Raw genomic sequence first — 20,229 nt, 5'->3', positions numbered from 1 at the left:
TGGTGCACTCCTGCAGACCCAGCTACTTAGGAGGCTGAGGTGGGAGGATCACTTGAACCCAGGAGTTCAAGGCTGCAGTGAGCTATGATCACACCACTGTACTCCAGCCTGGGTGACAGTAAGGCCCTGTCCCTAAAAACAAAACAAACAAAAAGCCAAGGAGTGCCATTTCAGATGTGCCATAAAGGCCACCCTAGCAAGAGGCAGCCACATTTGTAAGTGCTGACAGGGACCTGAAATAGCAATGTGGTCACAGGGAGAACTTAGTGAGATCGGGTGGTTCATGAGGTGTCCCCTGGATGCATGAGTAGTTGTTTCCTATTAGGGCTGTTAACAAATTACCACAAACTGAGAGGCTGAAAACCACACCAATTTATTATCTTACAGTTCTAGAGGTCAGGAGTCCAAAATGGTTTTCACCGGGCTGAAGTCGTGTCAGTGCGGCTTTGTTTCTCCACGGAGGCTCTGGGGCAGAATTCAGTGCCTTTTCCAGCTCCTCCAGGGGCCACCTCATCGCCTGGCCCCAGGCCTTCTTGCCATCTTCACAGCCAGAAGCTTCCTTGCTTCATGTGCAGACCCTCCTGACTCCCTTTCCCTTATAAGGGCCCCCATGATTACTCGGGGCCCACCTCAACCATCCACGGTCATCTCCCCACCATGAAATCCTGAACTGAAGCACAGGTGCCGGGTCCCTTTTGCCACACAAGGTAACACTTTCCCAGGTCCTGGGGTTCCAAACCTGGACATCTTTCGGGGCTGTTATTCCACCCACCATCGTCATCAGTGAGGCGCCTTCAGGAGGGGCTGTGAGGTCACGTGAGGTCGGCTTCGGAAGGGCTAGGTTTGAGTGCCTGGAGGACACTGGCAGGAGGTGCCCCGGGCTCCATCCATTTACCACGCACTCACTCAGCACCCCTGAGAGACCATCTCTGGGGCCTATAGGAGAACCCTGTACTTCAGCAGCCCTGACACCTGCTTTCTACTTCCGAACCTTTCTGAAATCAAGACGCATCTTTAGACCAATGGCATTTTACTGTGTCACCGGCAGGCCTCTTCTTTCTTAGTGACATTTAGAGGAAGGTATCTTACTGATGGCTTCTTGGAGTGAATGAAATTCCGGTGTGAGCAGGCACTAGAATGGGCCTCACAAGAGTGTCAGGAAACCCCACTCCGCCCTGGCCCCCAAGTCTTTCCTAGTTGCTCATCTGGCCCTTTCTGCCCTGGGATCCCAAGTGCCCTGCAGCTCCAGTGCCCAGACCCCCGTAACTAACAGACCCCACTAAAGCCACACACATGCTCAGCTCCACAACCATGGTGGGGTCCAGGAGCCACCCCTCCCGCTAGGTGTGCCTAAACCATGGGGGTCTGACCCAGGGGCTCTCTCTCGGCCTGGCTGTAAGCTGAAAACACCTGGGGGCTTCCGAAATACCCAATGCCTGGGCCACAACCTAGACCAGCTCAATCCGAAACTCCAAAGAGGTATTACAGCTCCCCAGGAGACTCCAAGGGGCAGCCAGAGTGGAAAACCGGAAGAAACCATCTAACGTGGTGCAAGGGAGGTGTAAGGCAATGATGGTGGGGCGTGGGGGTGGAGGGTGCCATGCCCAGGCTACAGAATTACATCTGTCTATCTCCCATGCCTCTGCCACCACTCTGAATTCCTGGAAGGGGACCAACCCAGCTACCTCAGTTTCCTCAAGGCACTAGCCCTGTGCCAGGCACACAGTGGGGCCCAGAGAATGTAGGCCGCAGGGCCTCAAAGGCCAGGCAGCAAAGGCTTCGTGCCAAGAAAGGTCTGGGAAAGGAACCCACTGGGTCTGGGCCAGCCCTTTGATTCCTGTGACCTCCAGTGAGTCACTGCCCCTCTCTGTGCCAGTACAATGCACGCTTGGCCCACACTTGACCATTGAGTTTGCACTTCACTAAAGGGCTGTGGGAACGATGGCAAGGATAGAGGAAAGCCAGATTAGGGAAGACACTGGCTCTCAGAACCTTAGGGATCTCGGTCTTGAGCCACTCATCCCACTTCTGCCCAGCATCTAAGGAGCTTGAGAGGGTGGAGCAAGAGTAAGAGGGTTCCATGCTCACCCCCAACAGGGTCCCAATGTCTTATCGATGCCCTGGTCCTTCCGGGCATAAAAGCTCCACTTCTGGGGCTCTATCCTCTGGTGGCTGCAAGGACAAAGAATCTGAGGTCCTGAAAGCCAAAGACCTAAGAGGAACTGAATAAGAAACCTGGGAGAGGAGCACAGAGTAGCGCAGTTGGGGGTGTTTACACCGCAAGCAGAGTCCAGGCAGGGAGGCCACAGGACACCTGACAGGCACCTCCAAGGAGGATCTTCATGGGAGCACTCAGGGACCAAGACAAGTCCAAAGGGACTGTGGAGAAGGCCCCTGGGCTTCTGGCCATCAGCACAGCCAAGGCCCCAGTACACAACTAAAGGCTTTTATTGGGAAAGGGAAATTGACTGAAAAATGGCCTCCAATTTCCTCACTGCCTGAGACACTTGGTGCCTCCTCCACAAAGTCCACGAAAGACGGGCCTACCAAACTGGGCCCCCAGCAAGCTCAGGTGTAGAGATCAAAGTCAATGCGTTTAGAGTTGTAGAACTGACCACCAGCGGAGTCCAGCTTCCGGCAATAAACACCGTCCGGGAAGTAGCCTTCACTCACCCAGGTCTGCAAGGAGAGGGCAGAGCTGGGGAACTGACAGGGTCGGGGGAAGAAGGGACAAGGCAGAAGGAGGGAGAAAGCAGCTCACCTGCATCTGGGCGCTGGTGAAGGGCCCATACAGCTCGGCATCCCCCGTGTTCTCCCACTTATATTCCCACATCACGTCCACCAGACCATCTCCCAACGACTCTGCTTCTAAAATAACAGGCAAAGCCATTTGGCCTCCAGTGTCTCACTTCCTACCCACTGCCCCCTCCTCTGTCCTCCAAGCTCACCTCCTCTCTGGGTAGGGGTTGGGGTCTCCAGTTCCTCCTCCGCCACCTCCTCAGCAAACATGTCCAGGGAGGGTGGGGGTGTGGGATTGTGGGGTCCCAGCGTCTGACACCCCAAACCCTTCAGACGCATAGCCAACCGTTCCCTCGTTTCCTGGTACACGCCAAGGTTGCCCCGGGCCACCATCTGGTCGGCCAACCCGGAGAGCCGGTCCAGGCGCTGAGGGGAACTGGGTCGCCCAGGCCCCTTGCTCCCTTTGCCTCCTCCTCGGGCCCCCAGACGCCTCAGTGCCCCAGCCACTGTCTCTCTAGGCAATAGGAGCTCCAAAAGTCCCTCCAAGAGGGCTTGGGCACTCATTGGGGTCTGGCCCAAGCTGTCCTCCTCCTCCGAGTCTGAGGCCTGGTGCTGGCCAGGTGGCCGCTCCCGGATCTTCACCTGTAATGGGAAGATGGAGTGATTTCCCACCAACTGCCATGGGAGCAGGCCCGGCATCTGCCACTCCCAGTCCCCAGCCACGCCAGCCCCTGGGCCGCACCCAGTCAATGTTGTCCAGCCAGCTGTCTCGGATCTGAGCATCCCGGTTCAGGAAGTAGTTGCCATCGGCATCAAAGTGGCCTTCCTCCATCTCCTCCTGCAGGTTAAAGGGTGTGATCCGAACACCCCCCTCGCTGGGGAGTGTGGCTGCCTCCTGACCTGCACCAAAGACACAGGTGCCCTTTTCTAGGCATGGAAAAAAGAGACCGGAGCCTCCCTCGCTCCACACCACCAGAGGCCCCTACTTGTTTCTCTAGCAGAGTGTATTCTTGGGTACAGCTTACCTTCTACATCCTCTGAGGCCAAGATGTCATATTTGCTGGACCCCCCATCATCATCATCATCCTCCTCATCGCTATCCAAAGAGTGTTTGCCTTTGAAGCGGCTCCCAGGACCCCCTGACCCAGCCACAGGGTCCACCAGCTGTGAGCAGGAGCCAGGAAGTCGAGAAATGCAGGTTACTGGCTACCTCCCCAAATACTTCCGAATCTGGACCCAAATATTCCCCAAATATTTCAGGATCTCGACTACTTCCCCAAATATTTCAGGACCCACACTGAAGACACTCCCAACCCATTCCTCAGAGAACCTGAAAAAACTAGGCTTTTCTCTGCCTGCCCGCCCCGCCCCGCCCCGCTCCCGCCAGCTTTCTTCCTCCTCAGGCTTCTAGCTCCTCTTTCCCCCACACAAAGCAGTCTGGCCCCCTCACCTTCTTCTTGGGGACAATGATTTCATCCTCATCCTCCTCATCTCCCACACCTTGGAAGGTCACTTTCCTCTTTGGCATGACGGGGCAAACAGGTGTTTCTCAAGCTGAGGAAAGGATGCAGAGGAAGGGAACGGGGTGAGGAGGGGACTCGCCGCCAGAGGACCCAGCATAGCAAACATTTTTCCTGGTCTGTGACCGGTACAGTTTGGGAGCGGAGGGAGCACAAAAGCAGGGGCCGAAAGGAAGCTGGCAGCCAGGAGGCCTCCAAAACTTGGGTCTAGCATCCGCGAGTTAAATGGGGCGGGGACGAAGGGGCGGACCCTCTAGATCCCCGGACCCTGGCCGAAATGAGACAGGCTTCACCACGTCACCGCCCCCAACTCCAGCCCCCGCAGTCTGCGCGCCACCGGCTCCACGGGCTGACCCCCGCCCTCTACCCTGGCTCTCTCGGAGCTCGCCGGGCCCAGGCAGACCCAGGACCTGGCGCTCTCGCCACCCCGTTCCTCCCTGCTCCGAACTCCCAATTCCGTGTGGTGTGCCCCAACTGTCCCGGGCTGTGTACAACTTAGAGGGCCACGGGGATTCCGGCGGTCCCACCCTCGCGCGCTCACCTGTGAACCCGCAGGAGGCGAGGTGGAGAAAAGAAGAGATGCTTGCGCCAGGGCTACATCCGGGGCACCCGGCCGCCATCACCCGGAAGAGGACTGCAGAAGGCGCTCGGGAAGCCCGGAAGTGGCTTCACTCGGGTTAGGGAACTAACTGGAAGAGCGGGCGGAAGTACGCGATGAGCGAGGGAAGACGCCTCCACCCTCTCTCCCGCCAGAAGTGACGTCAGTCGCGTGGGAGGACAATGGTGAGAAGAGGGAACCTAAGAATGCCTAGACTCTGACCGGGCGTGAGAAATGGCCGGAAGTAGCTTCCATTCCCTCATTCAAGCAGTAGAAGCTCTGGAGAAAAACTGGAGCGCATCTGCTTAAAGGGCCGCCCCGGGTCAGGATGGAGGGGCAAAGTCCGAGCAGGGCCAGCGGGTTGCTGCCCCGTTTTCCTGTCCTGGGTTCAAGTCACCCTTACCCCAGGGCTAAGGGCTCAACGCCCCTACCGTCTCGTTAGAAATCCTGACTTCCCACTCCTATGGTCCAGTGGTCAGCCCTCCTAGTCTGAGAGGTGCAGCCTTGCCCTCCCCGAGGAGAAGCCTGGCTCTCCCGATGGCCAGCCTGGAGCCCCTGGACGGCTCTCGGGGCACTTTCTGAACACAGCTCCCTTTAGGACCCAGGGGAAGTAATTTGTCCCACGCCCATACCCTGGGCGAGTTCCTGGTTTCTGAGGTGGTAGAGCCATCACTGGAGAGGTGGCAGAGCCATCACTGGAGAGGTGGCATTGGCACCAGTACCCAGGCCAGAAGCCCCTTATGCCCTGCTCTCAGGTAGGCCTGGAAAAGGGCAACAGTGCCTCTCTGCAGCATGAAGCCCCCCTGAGCAAATACGGCCTAGCAACTCCTGCCCAAGTAACGGAATGTGGCCCAAGCAGAAGGGGGAATTGGGGAGGTAGTGGGGGTCAGCCCTTGCGCTGGGACCCCTAGCTCTTGACACTCGGAGGCTGCATCCCCCTAAGCCAAGACTGTGCCCAGGCAGCACCTGCTGGAGCCAGACGAGGATAGCATGAGTTCCCCTACTCTTCCCCCAGGCAACTAGATGGGCCAATTCTCTCCCCCTAGGGGTTTCCTCCCATATTAGATCATGATGAAACCGCACAGAAAGTCCGTGCTCAGTTTCTTCCATGGTTACAGAACACAAGCCCCAGACCAGGAAGGTACCTTGCTAAAGAAGGGGACCCGAAACCGCAGCTACCAGCGCCGATGGTTCATCCTCTGAGAAAACCTCCTCTTCTACCTACTAGACCGACCATGCACCCCTGGGCCTCATCCTGTTAAGAGAACTGCCAGGTGGAGCCACACCTTAAGGCCGCAGAACCCTATGCCTTTACCATCCTGACCCCTGGTGTGGAGGGCACAGGTGGGCGGGCCTACAAGCTGGCTGCAGAAACCCAGGAAGAGCTGGAGACTTGGCTGTGGGCACTGGCTGGCGTGAGCTGGAGGTGGCTGGCTGGGCTGCTGCCCCCGCCCAACCAAGACCCAATACTGGGAGCTGTGCCAGGCAGCTGGCCAAGAGCCCATCTCATCCCCAGAGGACAGTGGCTTTCTAGCCACTGTGAGTACCCCCTCCAGCTTCCAGGAGTTGCATGAGCACTTTGGGAAGGAGATCCGGGTGCTGCAGGTGGTACAGAGAGCTCCAGGCAGCCAGTGACAATGGAGACAGCAGATCCCAAGCAAAGATGGAGTAGGAGCTCAACCAGTGTCTGATGAGTGATTAAGAGATGGACCCAAAGCCAAGAGGTACCTACTTGCCAAGACAGCAGACTGCTTCAACAGAGACCCAGGTCCTGGCTCTGTCCCTCCCTCCCTCGTCCTTACCCCATCCCCCCCTCATCAAATAACAAGGTAGGAGACAGGCCCAGGTACAACAGCAGGTTCTTTTCCGATTCCTCAAAGCGCTGCGTGGGGTGGGGGCAGAGACAGAAGAGAATGTAAACATTGGGTTCCACCCCCTGGAGCTCAAGGGAAGACCCTTACCCAGATAGGGACTAACTGGAGGGTGGAAGGGAACAAGGTGAAAGGTATGGGTCCTGGTGAGACAAAGCAGGGGGGCCTGAGAACACAGAGCAAGGTGGGTTTGGAGGGAGCACAGCAGGGTGCAGGAAGAGAGATGGGGGACATTTCCTATTCCAGTGCATGTCCCCTTAAATAAACTGGGTACAGGAGCATTATAGAAGGAGAACCAAAGGACAGAAGACAAAGCGAGCACCCCCACCCCAGGCCAACCCCATCCTCTGTACATAATTACAACACAGAAAGGTCCAGAAGGAGAGCCCTGGCCAGGAAGGGGGCGAGACAGGGAGGGCTGAAGACAGGGAAAAGGAAGCCAGCTCCACCTCATCGTAAGGGGAGCCATGGAGTGTAAGAATCTGAAACTGCTGACTCCCATCACCAGGAGTCACCCCTGGGATGACAACGGGCCATTCAGGACAGCACCTAGGAGGGGACCCAGAGGGAACTGGGGCAGGAGCGGCAGAGACCCCAGCTGAGGCTCATGGGAGGTGAGAGGCTCCAGACTCATTTGCAGCTGCCCATCTGTCCTGCCCGTGTAGGGATCAGCAGCTGGCGAGGAGATGGGGAACCAAGCCACTTTCCCCAGCGAGGGACAGCCTGACAAGGGGCTAGGGGGTGGCACCTCGGGCCAGGCCTGTTCTTGGCTGAGGGAAAGAGGGGGGCCATGCAGTCCAGCCCCAGGGCAGAGGTCAGAAGTAAGCGTCCTGCCGGGCCTCGGCTGCTGAGGGCCTGTCCCCACCATCTTGGGGGCCTGGGGGCCCATCTGCCTTTCGACGCAGCGAAAGCTTCCGGCCTTGAGCCTTCTTCTCCTGCTTCTGCCGCTCCTTCTCCTGCTTCTCTCGCTCCTTTTCCTGCTTCTCTCGCTCTTTCTCCTGCTTCTGCCGCTCCTTCTCCCGCTCCTTCTCCTGTTTCTGCCGCTCCTTCTCCTGTTTCTGCCGCTCCTTCTCCTGCTTCCGGGTCTCCTTGCTGGAACCCAAGGGGGTGCTATTGCCAGTGGGTGAGGGAAGGGATGGATGCAGTCCCTCAGCAGTGACCACAGGCCCTGGGGCAGGCCCAGCACTGGCTCTGCGGACGGGGGGCGGCGGGGATGGAGCCCCTCCAGCTGCCCGGGAGCCTCGGCTCTTGAGGCCAGGGAGGCTGAGGAGGCTGGAGGAGGGGCCCAGGGGTGGCTGCTGCCGCCGGCGCTCCTCGTGGATGGCCCGGGACCCATGCAGTCGCCGTGAGGGCCGATACTGCAGCTCCCCCCGCGTTTCCCGCCACTTCTTGAGCTGGGCTGCATTCTCCCGCTCAATCAGTGCTTCTGTCACCGGCAGATTGGTCACCTGGACAGAGAGGAAATGCGTACCAGAACGGAGCTGAGGGTGGGAGCGGGCTGAGGCAGGCAGGGGCTGTGTTGAGGGCACAGGCCTACCTCATGCACCAGGAAGTCCTCCTGCATGCACTGCTGGGGCAGGTTACGCAGCTGCTCCATGGTCTCATACATGCCTTGGCAGGAGCGCAGCTTCTCCACTGAGCCCAGCGTGTGGCGCAGCAGGACCAGGGCCACCCGGAAGATGATCTTAACGCCTGCAGGGGTGGAGAGTAGAGAGCATGGGGTGGTCAGACCCAGGATCTCAGCCTGTCCTGATCAGGACAGACTCACAGCCCCCATCCCCATCTACTGCCAATCTCAGATGAGGAAACTGAGGCCCTGTGAAAGGACAAGAGCTGCTATCAGTCTCAGTATCTTGGCAGGGAGAGCAGGCTCTAGGTTGATGGCAGAACTAAAATCAGGCCTGTTTCTCCAGCCCTCAACTGCTTATGGTGAAACTTCCACCCAACAAGTACCTTTTGTCCATGGACCACCAGAAATACGACAGAATCCCTGGTAGCCACCATAGAAACCCCAGCCCCGCATGGCCTGGAGGGCCACAGAAGTACCTTCACAGAAAAACATGTCCCAGACACGCAGCACTGACGCCCAGGGCAGGGTGCGGGCAAAGATGCACATGAACCACTCCGTCATGTAGAGCACAGGGTCGATGCGCTGCCGCCGCAGGTGGCGATGTGCCAGGGGGGAGGCCCGGCGCAGGAGCGCAAAAAAGATCTCCCCGTCCAGCTGAATGGCCTCCTGCAGGTGGGACAAGCCATGAGAAGAGGGCCAAGTCAGCTGTGCCCCCATCAGGGGAGAACTGGCCAGCCCTGTGGGCAGAGGCCGGGAAGGCCAGGGTGGGGCAAGGCAGGGACCTCCCTGCAGCCTGGAGGAAATGCCACAGCCCCAGATGCACCCAGCCTCCAGACACTCACCAGCCCTGCACTGTAGTAACCTGGGAGGTACTTGTCGCAGATCTGCACCAGGCACCAAAAGGCTTGCTGAGAAGAGCAAGAACAAGGAGGAGGGGTGGGGCCTGAGAAGCAGGGAGCTCCCCCATCACCACTGTAGGCTGAGATCCCCCCTGCCCCTCCCGGCCCAGGACCAGGGCGCTGACCTCCGCAGGCATGTGCATGAGCAGGACCGCGGCCACAGGGGCCTGGGCCTGGCAGTAACCCTCGTCAGGCCGGTAGATGGTGTAGGCCTTCAGGATTCGGTACAGGTCCTGTTGCCTGTGGGGGTTGGGGAAGACTGTGAGGGCAGTCACAGGGGCTGAGAGCTCTGTCCCCAAACCCAGTTCCAGATTCGTCCCAGAACTTTACCACCAGGCTCCTCCATCCATCTGCCCAGTCCTGCTGAGTGAGCTTCAGCTAAAGGCTCAGCCCACAGCAGAGCACTCCAGGCCCCAGGGCTCCGCCTTTGGCTACATATTCCACATGCTCCAGGCCATCCCAGCACAGGCTGCACCCTCGCCCTCCTTCCTCTGCCACATCCCAGAAACCTTCCAGGTCATTTTCTCCAGGAAGGTTTCCACAGCCGCAGCATCAGCCCTCCTCTAGCACTAAATGTCTTTGTCACCCCAAAGCAGGAGCTCCCCAGGGCAGGGCCTGCCTTATCAGTCTCACTGGATTTCATGGTTCTTGGGGAAAGTTTGCAAGCCAGCTGTGCCTCAGCCCTTTCTTTTGTCTCTGCATCCAAAAGAATAAAATCTGTACCCTAGACCTGCTCCTCTTGAGGGTGCCCCACTGCTGTGTCCAGGACTTCTATTCACTTAGCCCCACATCAGAAAAGAGCTCCTTCCTCCAAGCCTAAGCAGCGCTGCACCCTGAACTCCATTCCTGCCTGCTCCTCTCCACCTCCACAGCCATTTGCAATTCAGACCTCCATTTCTTGCCCATAAAAAATGACCTCCCAGATCCTCTCCCTGCCTCCAGTCTGACACATCCTCCTCCTGACCACTTCCCAGAATAGCTTTTCCCAAAACTCCAGGCATTCAAGTGTGATCTTCATCTGTATTTTATCTGCATACCACCCTACTATTATTTACTTGACATTTTTTCTCCACTTTGCAAAACCATCCACGAAATGACAGGTTTGATATGGTTATTTTACCTAATGCATATTAAAATAAATATGTAACTTCCACAAGCACCCACGCCCATCACCCACCTGCCTGATTCCGTGTCCCTGCCTTCTCCCTGTTGCTATGGGTGAAGAGTGTGATCCTGGCAAGCACTTCCTTTCCACTCGGGCCCAGGATCCCATCCCCTCTCGCGTGTACAGGCCACCACTCCAACAACCCTCCCCTTCCTCCTGCACTATCAATTTCTCTCTCCACCATTCCCACAAGCATACCCACATGCTGTTATTTATTTGAGTTTCAAAAAAAAAAAAAGTCTCTTCACCAGGCGCAGTAGCTCACGCCTATAATCCTAGCACTTTGGGAGGCCAAGGTGGGCGGATCACCTGAGGTCAGGAGTTCGAGATCAGCCTGGCCAACATGGCAAAACCCCGTCTCTACTAAAAATACAAAAATTAGCCAGGTGTGGTGGTGGGCACCTGTGATCCCAGGTACTTGGGAGGCTGAGGTGGAGAAACACTCGAATCTGGGAATCTGGGAGGCAGAGATTGCAGTGAGCCAAGATCACACCACTGCACTCTAGCCTGGGCGACAGTCCAGCTCTGTCTCAAAAAAAAAAAAAAAAAAAAAAAAAAAAAGGTCTCTTTACTCCTCTCTTCCCTCCAAATACCACACTGTTTCTTTCCTTACCTATAGACTCACTGTCTTCAATTTCTTTCCTCCCATTCTCCAGTCAGGGTTTCACCCACTGCTCCACACAAAACTGTTTTTGTTTGAGACGGAGTTTCACTCTCATTGCCCAGGCTGGAGTGCAATGGTGTGATCTCGGCCCACCGCAACCTCTGTCTCCCAGTCACGCAATTCTCCTGCCTCAGCCTCCCGACCATGCCCAGTTAATTTTGTATTTTTAGTAGAGACGGGGTTTCTCCATGTTTGTCAGGCTGGTCTCGAACTCCTGACCTCAGGTGATCCGCCTGCCTCAGCCTCCCAAAGTGCTGGGATTACAGGCGTGAGCCACCGCGCCCAGCCACAAAACTTTTTTTTTTCCCCTTTGAGACGGAGTTTCGCTCTTGTTGCCCAGGCTGGAGTGCAATGGCACGATCTCGGCTCACTGAAACCTCTGCCTCAGCCTCCCGAGTAACTGGGATTACAGGCACCTGCCACCACACCAAGCTAATTTTTTTCTTTTTTTTGAGACAGAATCTCCTCTGTCACCCAAGCTGGACTGCAGTGGCGCGATTTCGGCTCACTGCAAGCTCTGCCTCCCAGGTTCACACCATTCTCCTGCCTCAGCCTCCCAAGTAGCTGGGACTATAGGCGCCCGCCACCATGCCTGGCTAATTTTTTGTATTTTTTTAGTAGAGACGGGGGTTTCACCGTGTTAGCCAGGATGGTCTCGAACTCCTGACCTCATGATCTGCCCGCCTCAGCCTCCCAAAGTGCTGGGATTACAGGTGTGAGCCACCACGCCTGGCCTTTTAAAAATATTTTTGGTAGAGATGGGGTTTCACCATGTTGGCCAGGCTGGTCTTGAACTCCTAACCTCAGATGATCTGTCCGCCTTGGCCTCCCAAAGTGCTGGGATTATAGGCATGAGCCACTGCACCTAGCCACAAAACTGTTTTTAACATGGTCACTAATGACTTCTCCAGTGTTTAATCCAGAGGTCAATTTTCGGGCTGGACTTTATTGGACCCTTCAGCAGCATTTCACACAGCTGATGCTTGAAACCTCGCTTCACTTTGCTCCCAGTCACATGCTCCTGGTCCTCCTCCTACCTCTAGCTTCTCATTCCAGTCTCCTTTACCAGCTCTTTCTCATCTTCCCATTCTCAAACTATTGGAGCTGCAGGGCTCAATTGTTGGACATTTCGCATCAATTCCTTTTGTATCTACATTTGTTGCCTTTGTGACTTCATCCAGTCTCGTGGGTAAGATTTAGTCCCTCTATAAGTTGACGACTCTTAATTTCCAATTTATCTCCAGTTTAAACGTCTGCCCTGAAATCCAGGTTTATGTATACTGTACACTGAACTTACATCTCCATCTAGAAGTCCAATAAGCATTTTAAACTTAATGTTCCCTGCCGGGCATGGAGACTCATACATGTAATCCCAGCACTTTGGGAGGCCGAGGTGAGCAGGTCACTTGAGGTCAGGAGTTCAAGACCAGCCTGGCCAACATGGCAAAACCCATCTCTACTAAAAATACAAAACTTAGCTGGGCATGGTAGCGGGCGCCTGTAATTCCAGCTACTCAGGAGCCTGAGGCAGGAGAATTGCTTGAACCCACGAGGCGGAGGTTGCAGTGACCCGAGGTGGTGCCACTGCATTCCAGTCTGGGCGACAGAGCGAGACTCTGCCTCAAAAAATAAAAATAAAAAATAAACGTTCCAAAACTGAGCTCCTGATATGCCCCCCACAGCTACCTTTAGCCCATCTGTGTTAGTAAACAGCAACTCCATTCTTCTCATTTCTCAGGCCAAAAACCCTACTCCCCTCTCTCCTCTCACACTGCATGTCTAATCCATTGGCAAATCCCTTTGACTCAACCTTCAAAATATATCTAGAATCCAACCACTTCTCCCCATACTCCCGCTGCTACCATGCTGGTCTAGCTCTTACCCCTTTCCTGGATTACAGGAAGTCTCCTAACTGGTCCATTTCTGTCCTTGTCTCCCTATAGTCTGTTCTCAGCATGGTAGCCAGAATGACCCTTTTAAAACATAAGCAGGATCAAGTCATTTGTAACCCCATCCCCACTCACATTCTCTATTTCCCTCTTGCTTTAAACTCCTCTTTAGGCCCAGGCACAGTGGCTCACGCCTGTAATCCCAGCACTTAAGGAGGCTGAGGCGGGCGGATCGCTTGAGCCCAGGAGTTCAAGACCAGCTTGGGCAACATGATGAAAACCCATCTCTATCAAAAAAACAAATAAAAGTAAAAATAAAAATAACCTCCTCTTTAATGCTTACCATCATTTCACATACAACATACTTTCCTTTCCCTGATTTATTGTTTGTCCCTACTAAAATATAAACACCATGAGAGGAGTTTTTGGTTTTTTGTTCACTGCAATCATTTGTGACTAGACCGTGCCTGGCAGATAACAGATGCTCAATAAATATTTGCTAAAGGATGAATTATTGATTAAAAAAATTGTCCGGCTGACCGTGGTGGCTCACGCCTATAATCCTAGCACTTTGGGAGGCCGAGGCAGGTGGATCACCTAAGGGCAGGAGTTCGAGACCAGCCTGGCCAACATGGTGAAACCCTGTCTCTACTAATAATATAAAAATTAGCTGGGTGTGGTGGCGCGCACCTGTAATCCCAGCTACTTGGGAGGCTGAGGCAGGAGAATCACCTGAATCCAGGAGGCAGAGGTTGCAGTGAGCCAAGATCATGCCACTGTACTCCTACCTTGGCGACAAGAGCAAAATTCCATCTCAAAAAAAAAAAAAAAAAGAATAAAAAATCCATCTGGCCAGGCATAGTGGCTCACACCTGTAATCCCAGCATTTTGGGAGGCCGAGGCAAGCAGATCACTTGAGTTCGGGAGTTCAAGACCAGTCTGGCCAACATGGTGAAACCCCGTCTCTGCTAAAAACACAAAAATGAGCCGGGCACGATGGTGTGCACCTATAATCCCAGCTACTCAGGAGGCTGAGGCATGAGAATTGCTTGAACCTGGGAGGCAGAGGTTGCAGTGGGCTGAGATCACACCACTGCATTCCAGCCTGGGCAACAAACGGAGCCTCCATCTCAAAAAACAAAACAAAAAAAAGTCCATCAGAGAACTCCCTAAGATGATCATCTTGTATACTACTAGGGAACAGTATATACTGACATCTGGAGGAAGCTTGGTCTATAGAACAAAATTCCAAATGCTTTGGCATAGCATTTAAGGGTCCCTGGTGATCTTTTCCATAACGCCCAGGCAGGAAAACCCTGCCCCACTGCTGTAGTTCCCACCCCTCCAAAACCCAGCCCAAATGCAAGCTCTTCAAAGGAGCCTGGGATGTGCCCCCACACACAACCCGAGTCAAGTCTCCTTCCCAGGACAGTTCCTTTGACATGGCTTGACACTTAGTCCATTACAGATCGCTCTTCTACAAGTCCTGAAGGGCAAAAACCACTTTCAACTCAGTCTTGTATCCACCTAGATAAAAGGTGGATCCTCCAGCCAATGTTTGCTGACTGATCCCCATGGTCTGGCCACCTTACCCATGCCCCCCTCGAGCAGCAAACATCTCGTGGAAAGGGAACTGGCGGTGCAGGTCCTTCTCAATCACATCCAGCCACTTGGGGTCCCCAGGAGCCCGTTCCAGCTCCTGCAGTGGGACAGTGGGGATTACCTCAGCATCTGGGGGAACTGATACCCCTTGCACAGACAGGGCCACATGTCCCCACACCTTGGAGCTGCACGCACCTCAAACTTTCCTGGGTTCTGCTCCAGAAGTTCCTTGCTATTAGACAGGTACTGCCAGGCCTTGGCTCTGAGAGAGGAGGGGATCCCCTTCCGGCAGCGCAGCTTCACCTAAGGCAAAGTGGCAGGAGGAGGACAGCTTCAAGGGCCGGCACAGCCTCCAAGCTTTCCCCAGCAGTCCACAAACTCCCTGGATACTCCCCCCACATCCCATAGGCTTGATTCCACTGGACCTGGCCTGGACTTCTATTTTTAAAGCCATTCCCCCGCCAGGGCCCATCTATCCCCAGTGTGGTCCAGAGGGCAGATATTATCGGCTTCCTGGGCTTCCCTGGAGCACATGCTGCCCCTCCCAACTTGTGCATTGCCCTGCCCCACCATTCAGCCCTCAAACCTTCTGGAATCGCCGTGACAGCCACTTATCCCAGTTACTGAACATGTCCAGCCATTTGAGCTCCCGCTGCCGAGCCACGTCCACGGGAATGGAGCTCTCTCTGCAGGGTGGGGGGAGCACGGAAGGGGTCAGTAGCAATAGTGTAAAACCTGCATTGCAGGGGGAACTGAGGCAAGCCACCTCCCCAAGCTCAAACAAGAAACTGGATAGTCTGTGAGCTACCAAACATCAGGATGTCTGGCCACTTGGGCATCCCAAGGCACACTGAAAGGGCTTCCTTCCCTAATGCATCTCTATTCAGAAGTCATATTTAAATCTCACTTCTGACACATCCAAATCTGGGGAGAGAGTATGGAGTATTTTAAAGCCACATTTTGCATTAGATCTGGATCCATTTATATAAATGGATCTATAAAATAGCTTTACCATTTATTCATTGTGTGACCTTGGGCAAATCACTTAATTTTGCTAAGCCCAATTTCCTCATCTGTAAGGTGGAGAAAGTAACAATATCTACCCGAGGGGGTCTGTTGAGAGTTTATACGAAATAACACACAGCGAAGTGCCCATTAAGTAATACCTTACTATCCATAAAATAAAATACCCTAGAGGGCCAGGCCTGTAATCCCAGCACTTTGGGAAGCAGAGGCAGGAGGATCACTTGAGGCCAGGAGTTCAAGGCCAGCCTGGGCAACATAACAAGATTCTGTCTCTACAAAAAATAAAAATAAAATAATAAAATAGGCCGGGCATGGTGGCTCCCGCCTGTAATCCCAGCACTTTGGGAGGCCGAGGCAGGCGGATGACTTGAGGTCAGGAGTTTGAGACCAGCCTGGACAACATGGTAAAACCCTGTCTCTACTATAAATACAAAAATTAGCCAGGCATGGTGGCACGTGCTTGAAATCCCAGCTATTCGCGAAGCTGAGGCATGAGAATCGCTTGAACCCGGGAGACAGAGGGTGCAGTGAGTCGAGATTGTGCCACTGCACTCCAGTCTGGATGACAGAGCGAGACTCCATCTCAAAAAATAATAATAATAAAATAAAATACGGAACAAATGTACTTCTGTCTCTTTAGACGCAACCATCTGAGTTTTGTCCTATCAAACGTTTGCGATCCCTTGGGTCACCTGCAATTTACTCTACCTCCTCCTCCCTGAAATCACCCCAGGCAAATAAAGGACTCCCTGCCCTATTTACTCACTGTTCTGTCAGAGGTTCATACTCATGGTGCCCCCATCATTCTTCAAACAGTTACTTGTAGGAGCCAGTACTAGGAGGTGAGTGGAACAGAAGAAAGCTCGGGTCTTAAGAATCAAACCCACCTAAGTTCAAATTTCAGTTCTGTCTCTGAGACAATGGGGAGCCTTGGCAAGGGATGACCTGAGTCCCTTACTCAATTATAAAAAGACACCACCAGGCCGGGCATGGTGGCTCATGCCTGTAATCCCAGCACTTTGGGAGGCCCAGGTGTCAGAAGTGAGAAGCGGATCACCTGAGGTCGAGAGTTCAAGACCAGCCTGGCCAACATGGTGAAACCCTGTCTCTGCTAAAAATACAAACTCAGCCAGGTATGGTGGCACATGCCTTCAATCCCAGATACTCAGGAGGCTGAGGCAGGAGAATCGCTTGAACCTGGGAGGCGGAGGTTGCAGTAAGCCAAGATCGCACTATTGCACTCCAGCCTGGGCAACAAGAGCAAAACTCCGTCTCAAAAAAAAAACCACCACCACCACCTACATCACAAAGTTATGAGACGACTATTGAGAAACTGCATATAAACAACTGTTAAATAGAAGGGACTCATTAAATGTTAGTTACCTTTGTTCTAGAAGCGTCTTAAACAGAGAGACTATCTCTCATTAATTTCTATCATAAGTCAGTTACAAACTCTACCAAGGGCTGGGAAGAGTAAGATACATTCTGGCCCTCAAGAAGGTTATGGCCTAAGAGGAGCGATAACTGTAATACAGTATGGGAAATGCAATGACAAAGATGCACCAAAGACACATCTAATTTGAGTGGGGGCAGTGGGTATCAGGGAAGGCTTCCTGGAGGAGGAGACATCTGAGGTAAGCCATGAAGAAATGAGTAGAACTTAGCAGGCAAAGAAAGGGGAGAAGAGCCCTCCTGGCAGGTGCACAGCCTGAATATGAAGGGGAAAGGACTACAACTAGTTCAGCAGGACCACAGCGCAAAGCACCCGGTGAGGAGAGGTGGCAAAGGTGACCAGAAAGGCTGTGCGCAGGCCAAAGAGCCTGAACTTCATCCTGTGGACAGCAGCGAGCCGCTGAACGCTGCGAAAGTAACGTGGATTACAGTCAGTCTTGCCCAAGAGGTAGAGTTCTCTGGCATGGAAGCTGATCTTAGAGGGACAAAGCTACAAAGCAGAGAAACAGCACCCGGCACAGCGCCTGGCACACAAGAGGGACTCCCCCAAACTGAATTCAGCCTGAGTTCCACAGGACAGCCTGCTATTGAGGAGAGAGCCACTGGTCACACAGACCCAGATTATTTGAGGGGGACAATTCACTCAACTGCATTAATTGTTTCTTCATCTACAAACCGAGTCCTCGTGCCTAGAAAGCACCAGGGTCAAACCTCAGTTGCTTTCCCGTGTAAGACCCTGAATGTTGGTACCCAATCAAAGGCTTTCTGATTTTGGTTGGCTCATGAACCCTCCTGGAAAACTCTTCCACAGGGCTTTCCCCCATCCCTGCACACATAGCCAAGACTAAATCAATCCTACTTACTCTCCAGGATTCAGGGCAGGTTCAGCTGACTCCCTGCTCTAGGTGCGCTCAGGAAACCCTCTGGGGATCTCTACGCTAAACCCGAGGTCTTCTACTGAAACCAACTGTTTAAGTACTTGTTTTTCTCTCCAGATGATTGGCTCCTTGAAAGGACTATTTTATCCTTAGCACCTGGGACCTGACACCTGGGGGCCCAGGCGATGCTGTAGGCTGACTGGCCCAGCAGGTCAAAGGGGCACAGGAACAACGGGCAGGATCCAGAGAGGGGGAAGGAAGAAGTCAGAGGCAATCACCCCCTACCTCAGGAGTGACTCAGGCCCCGGAGAGAACTGGGAAAGAGTCAGCCCAGCTGGGGAGATGAGGAAATGGGGAAGAGGCCTCTCCCACCCCATTTACTTCAGTGCAGAAACGAGACTGCCCTGTTTCACAGCGGGGTCCTGACTGCACGGTCTCCCATCAGCCAGACTTCTCCACCTCTCTATTCCATCCCTGGAACCTAGGGCTATGGGGGAAGGGAGGTGCCTGCACCCCTCCCAAGCTATCCACCCCTAAGGGACCAAGGGTCTCTACCAGAACCCTCGCCCAACCAACCCTCCAGAATATCCGGCATGTAGCTGGAGTTCCCCATCAAAGAGCTGGGATGACCTCAGGTATCATCTCATTCAATCCACTTTATAGAGGAAGAAACTGAGGCACGGAAATGGGGAAGCCACTAGCTCAAGGGCACACAACCCATCAAAGGCAAGGCTTAAACCCAGACCTCTTGACCCCTGGTCTGAAACTCCACTAACATGCCAATGTCACAGGCACCTCAGGATGCTCAAGACACGGCAGCTCGCGCTGATCACCCCATGGATCCTCAGAGGAGGCTGGGCTGCCAGAGTCTGGGCAAAGTGTATCGTTTCGCCCTCCCCCAACCTCTGCTTCCCCGAGGCAGTCCCGCTGGGTGCCCACTGGTACTCACAGGCTGCCCGAGTACTGGCTGCCCCCAAGGAAGCCATACTTGTCCGTCTTGCGCAGGGCCAGCCCGTTTATCTCTGAGTCTGAGCCCATGGAGCTCACATCATCTGCCAAGGACTCCAAGGTCCCAGACATGAGGCTCACGGAGTCCAAGTAACTCAGCGTGTCCGGGGCCTGCCCTCGAGGCCCAGAGATGCCAGGTCCCAGGCTGGACGTGGAGCCCAGGTCTTGAGAGTTTTCAGCAGGTTCCGGAGCTGGGGTCACGGTCACGACAGCTACCGGAGCCTCACAAGTCCCAGAGGGGCCTGTGCCAGGGCCTGAGGGGTCCTCAGGAGCCTGTCCTGCTGATGCTGACGTTGCTGCGGCAGCTCCATGCCCACCTGTCACTTGTCCTGATGCACTCTGTGCAGTCACTCCTGAGGCCACTGTGGTTCCCGGCTTGGGGGCAAGCGGGGGCTTGGCGGTCAGGGCCCCAGAAGCCGTTCTGGAAGGGGTCCTGGTAGGGGTCCCTGGTCCTGGGGCGGGTGAGGGTCGAGCCTCCTCTGTCTTCGGAGAGTCTGCCCCTGCGGCCAGAGCCCTCGACGTCTCAACTCCAGCCACCGCCGCGGGCTCTGGGGGTTCCGGGCCGGAGGGGACCTGCGGCTTTGGGGCTTCGGGCGAGGCCTCCAGGGTCAGCACCACCACCGTGCTGCCCGTGACAGCCGGGGCTGGGGCCGGAGCCGGAGCAGAGGTCTGGGCCGACCCCGGGACCCAGGCGGGCCGCGCCTCCCCGGGGGCCACCAGGGTGACGGGGGCCGAAGTGGCCGTAGTCACTGGAGGTCCCGGAGCCACCACCACTACGGGCCCGGCCCGGGAACCCCGGGGCGGCGGCGAGGGGGCCGCGGGGGCGCCATGACGGCGCGGCGGGGCCACCAGGGGCGCCGGGCCCGTCTCCATGGCCGCGGGCCGCCCCTCACATCCCCCCGCCGGGGAGGCCGCAGAAGGCGCCGCCCCTCGGGCCTCCCGGCGAGGCAAGCCGAGAAAGGGGAGAGGGCGAAGGGCGCGGCTCGGCGCGCGCCGGGGGCGGGGCGGCCGCTGGGCGCGCAGAGGCGGGGCAGGGGTCGGGGGGCGCCGCGCGCCGGGGTCTCTCTCGTACCCTCTCACCCCCCTCGCGCGCTCTCGCCACCGCCCCCTCCCTCCCGCTTGGGGCGAGCCGCCGACCTCGCGCCTGCGCACACGCCGCAGAGCCGGCTCCGCGGCTAGCGTCTCGGCGTTCCACGCCTGCGCGCGGACTGGCCCATCGCGCTCCTTTTTTCTCCCGCCTAGTCAGAGGATTTGGACGAATAGTGGGAGAGAGAGACCTGGGCTTCTGCCAATCGTTGGAATCGTGGGCGAGGCTCGAGGCGAAAAGGGGGTGGGTCATCATCTGCAA

At 55.4% G+C, this 20,229-nt stretch overlaps 2 protein-coding genes across 4 annotated transcripts; both read right to left on the bottom strand.

Moving 5' to 3' along the window:
• Positions 1-349: 349 nt before the first annotated feature.
• On the bottom strand, positions 350-4,897 carry CD2BP2 (CD2 cytoplasmic tail binding protein 2). The gene is made up of 7 exons (XM_055298861.2): positions 4,801-4,897; positions 4,190-4,293; positions 3,765-3,903; positions 3,482-3,639; positions 2,949-3,381; positions 2,762-2,868; positions 350-2,679 (listed from the first exon to the last, which is right to left on the bottom strand). Exons 2-7 carry the CDS (start codon positions 4,265-4,267, stop codon positions 2,569-2,571), a joined length of 1,026 nt encoding a protein of 341 aa, XP_055154836.1. The 5' UTR covers positions 4,268-4,293; positions 4,801-4,897; the 3' UTR covers positions 350-2,568.
• On the bottom strand, positions 350-20,067 carry TBC1D10B (TBC1 domain family member 10B). 3 transcript variants are annotated; one of them, XM_063611935.1, is made up of 11 exons: positions 18,823-20,067; positions 15,104-15,203; positions 14,713-14,820; positions 14,508-14,614; positions 9,323-9,437; positions 9,141-9,206; positions 8,775-8,964; positions 8,266-8,420; positions 5,289-8,176; positions 4,801-4,948; positions 350-4,293 (listed from the first exon to the last, which is right to left on the bottom strand). In XM_063611935.1, the coding sequence occupies exons 1-9, from the start codon at positions 19,752-19,754 to the stop codon at positions 7,544-7,546; spliced, it is 2,406 nt and encodes an 801-aa protein (XP_063468005.1). In that variant the 5' UTR covers positions 19,755-20,067; the 3' UTR covers positions 350-4,293; positions 4,801-4,948; positions 5,289-7,543. The 3 variants fall into 3 exon arrangements, with proteins under 3 accessions (XP_063468005.1, XP_063468006.1, XP_055154785.1); XM_063611936.1 differs by having other exon boundaries at positions 6,003-8,176; XM_055298810.2 differs by having other exon boundaries at positions 4,801-8,176.
• Between the last annotated feature and the right edge of the window lie 162 nt (positions 20,068-20,229).

This window comes from Symphalangus syndactylus, chromosome 11, assembly GCF_028878055.3.
Source record: "Symphalangus syndactylus isolate Jambi chromosome 11, NHGRI_mSymSyn1-v2.1_pri, whole genome shotgun sequence".
Taxonomy (NCBI): Eukaryota; Metazoa; Chordata; class Mammalia; order Primates; family Hylobatidae; genus Symphalangus; species Symphalangus syndactylus.
The sequence above is the reverse complement of the archived record's forward strand: the minus strand, read 5'-3'. Positions and strand labels throughout refer to the sequence as shown.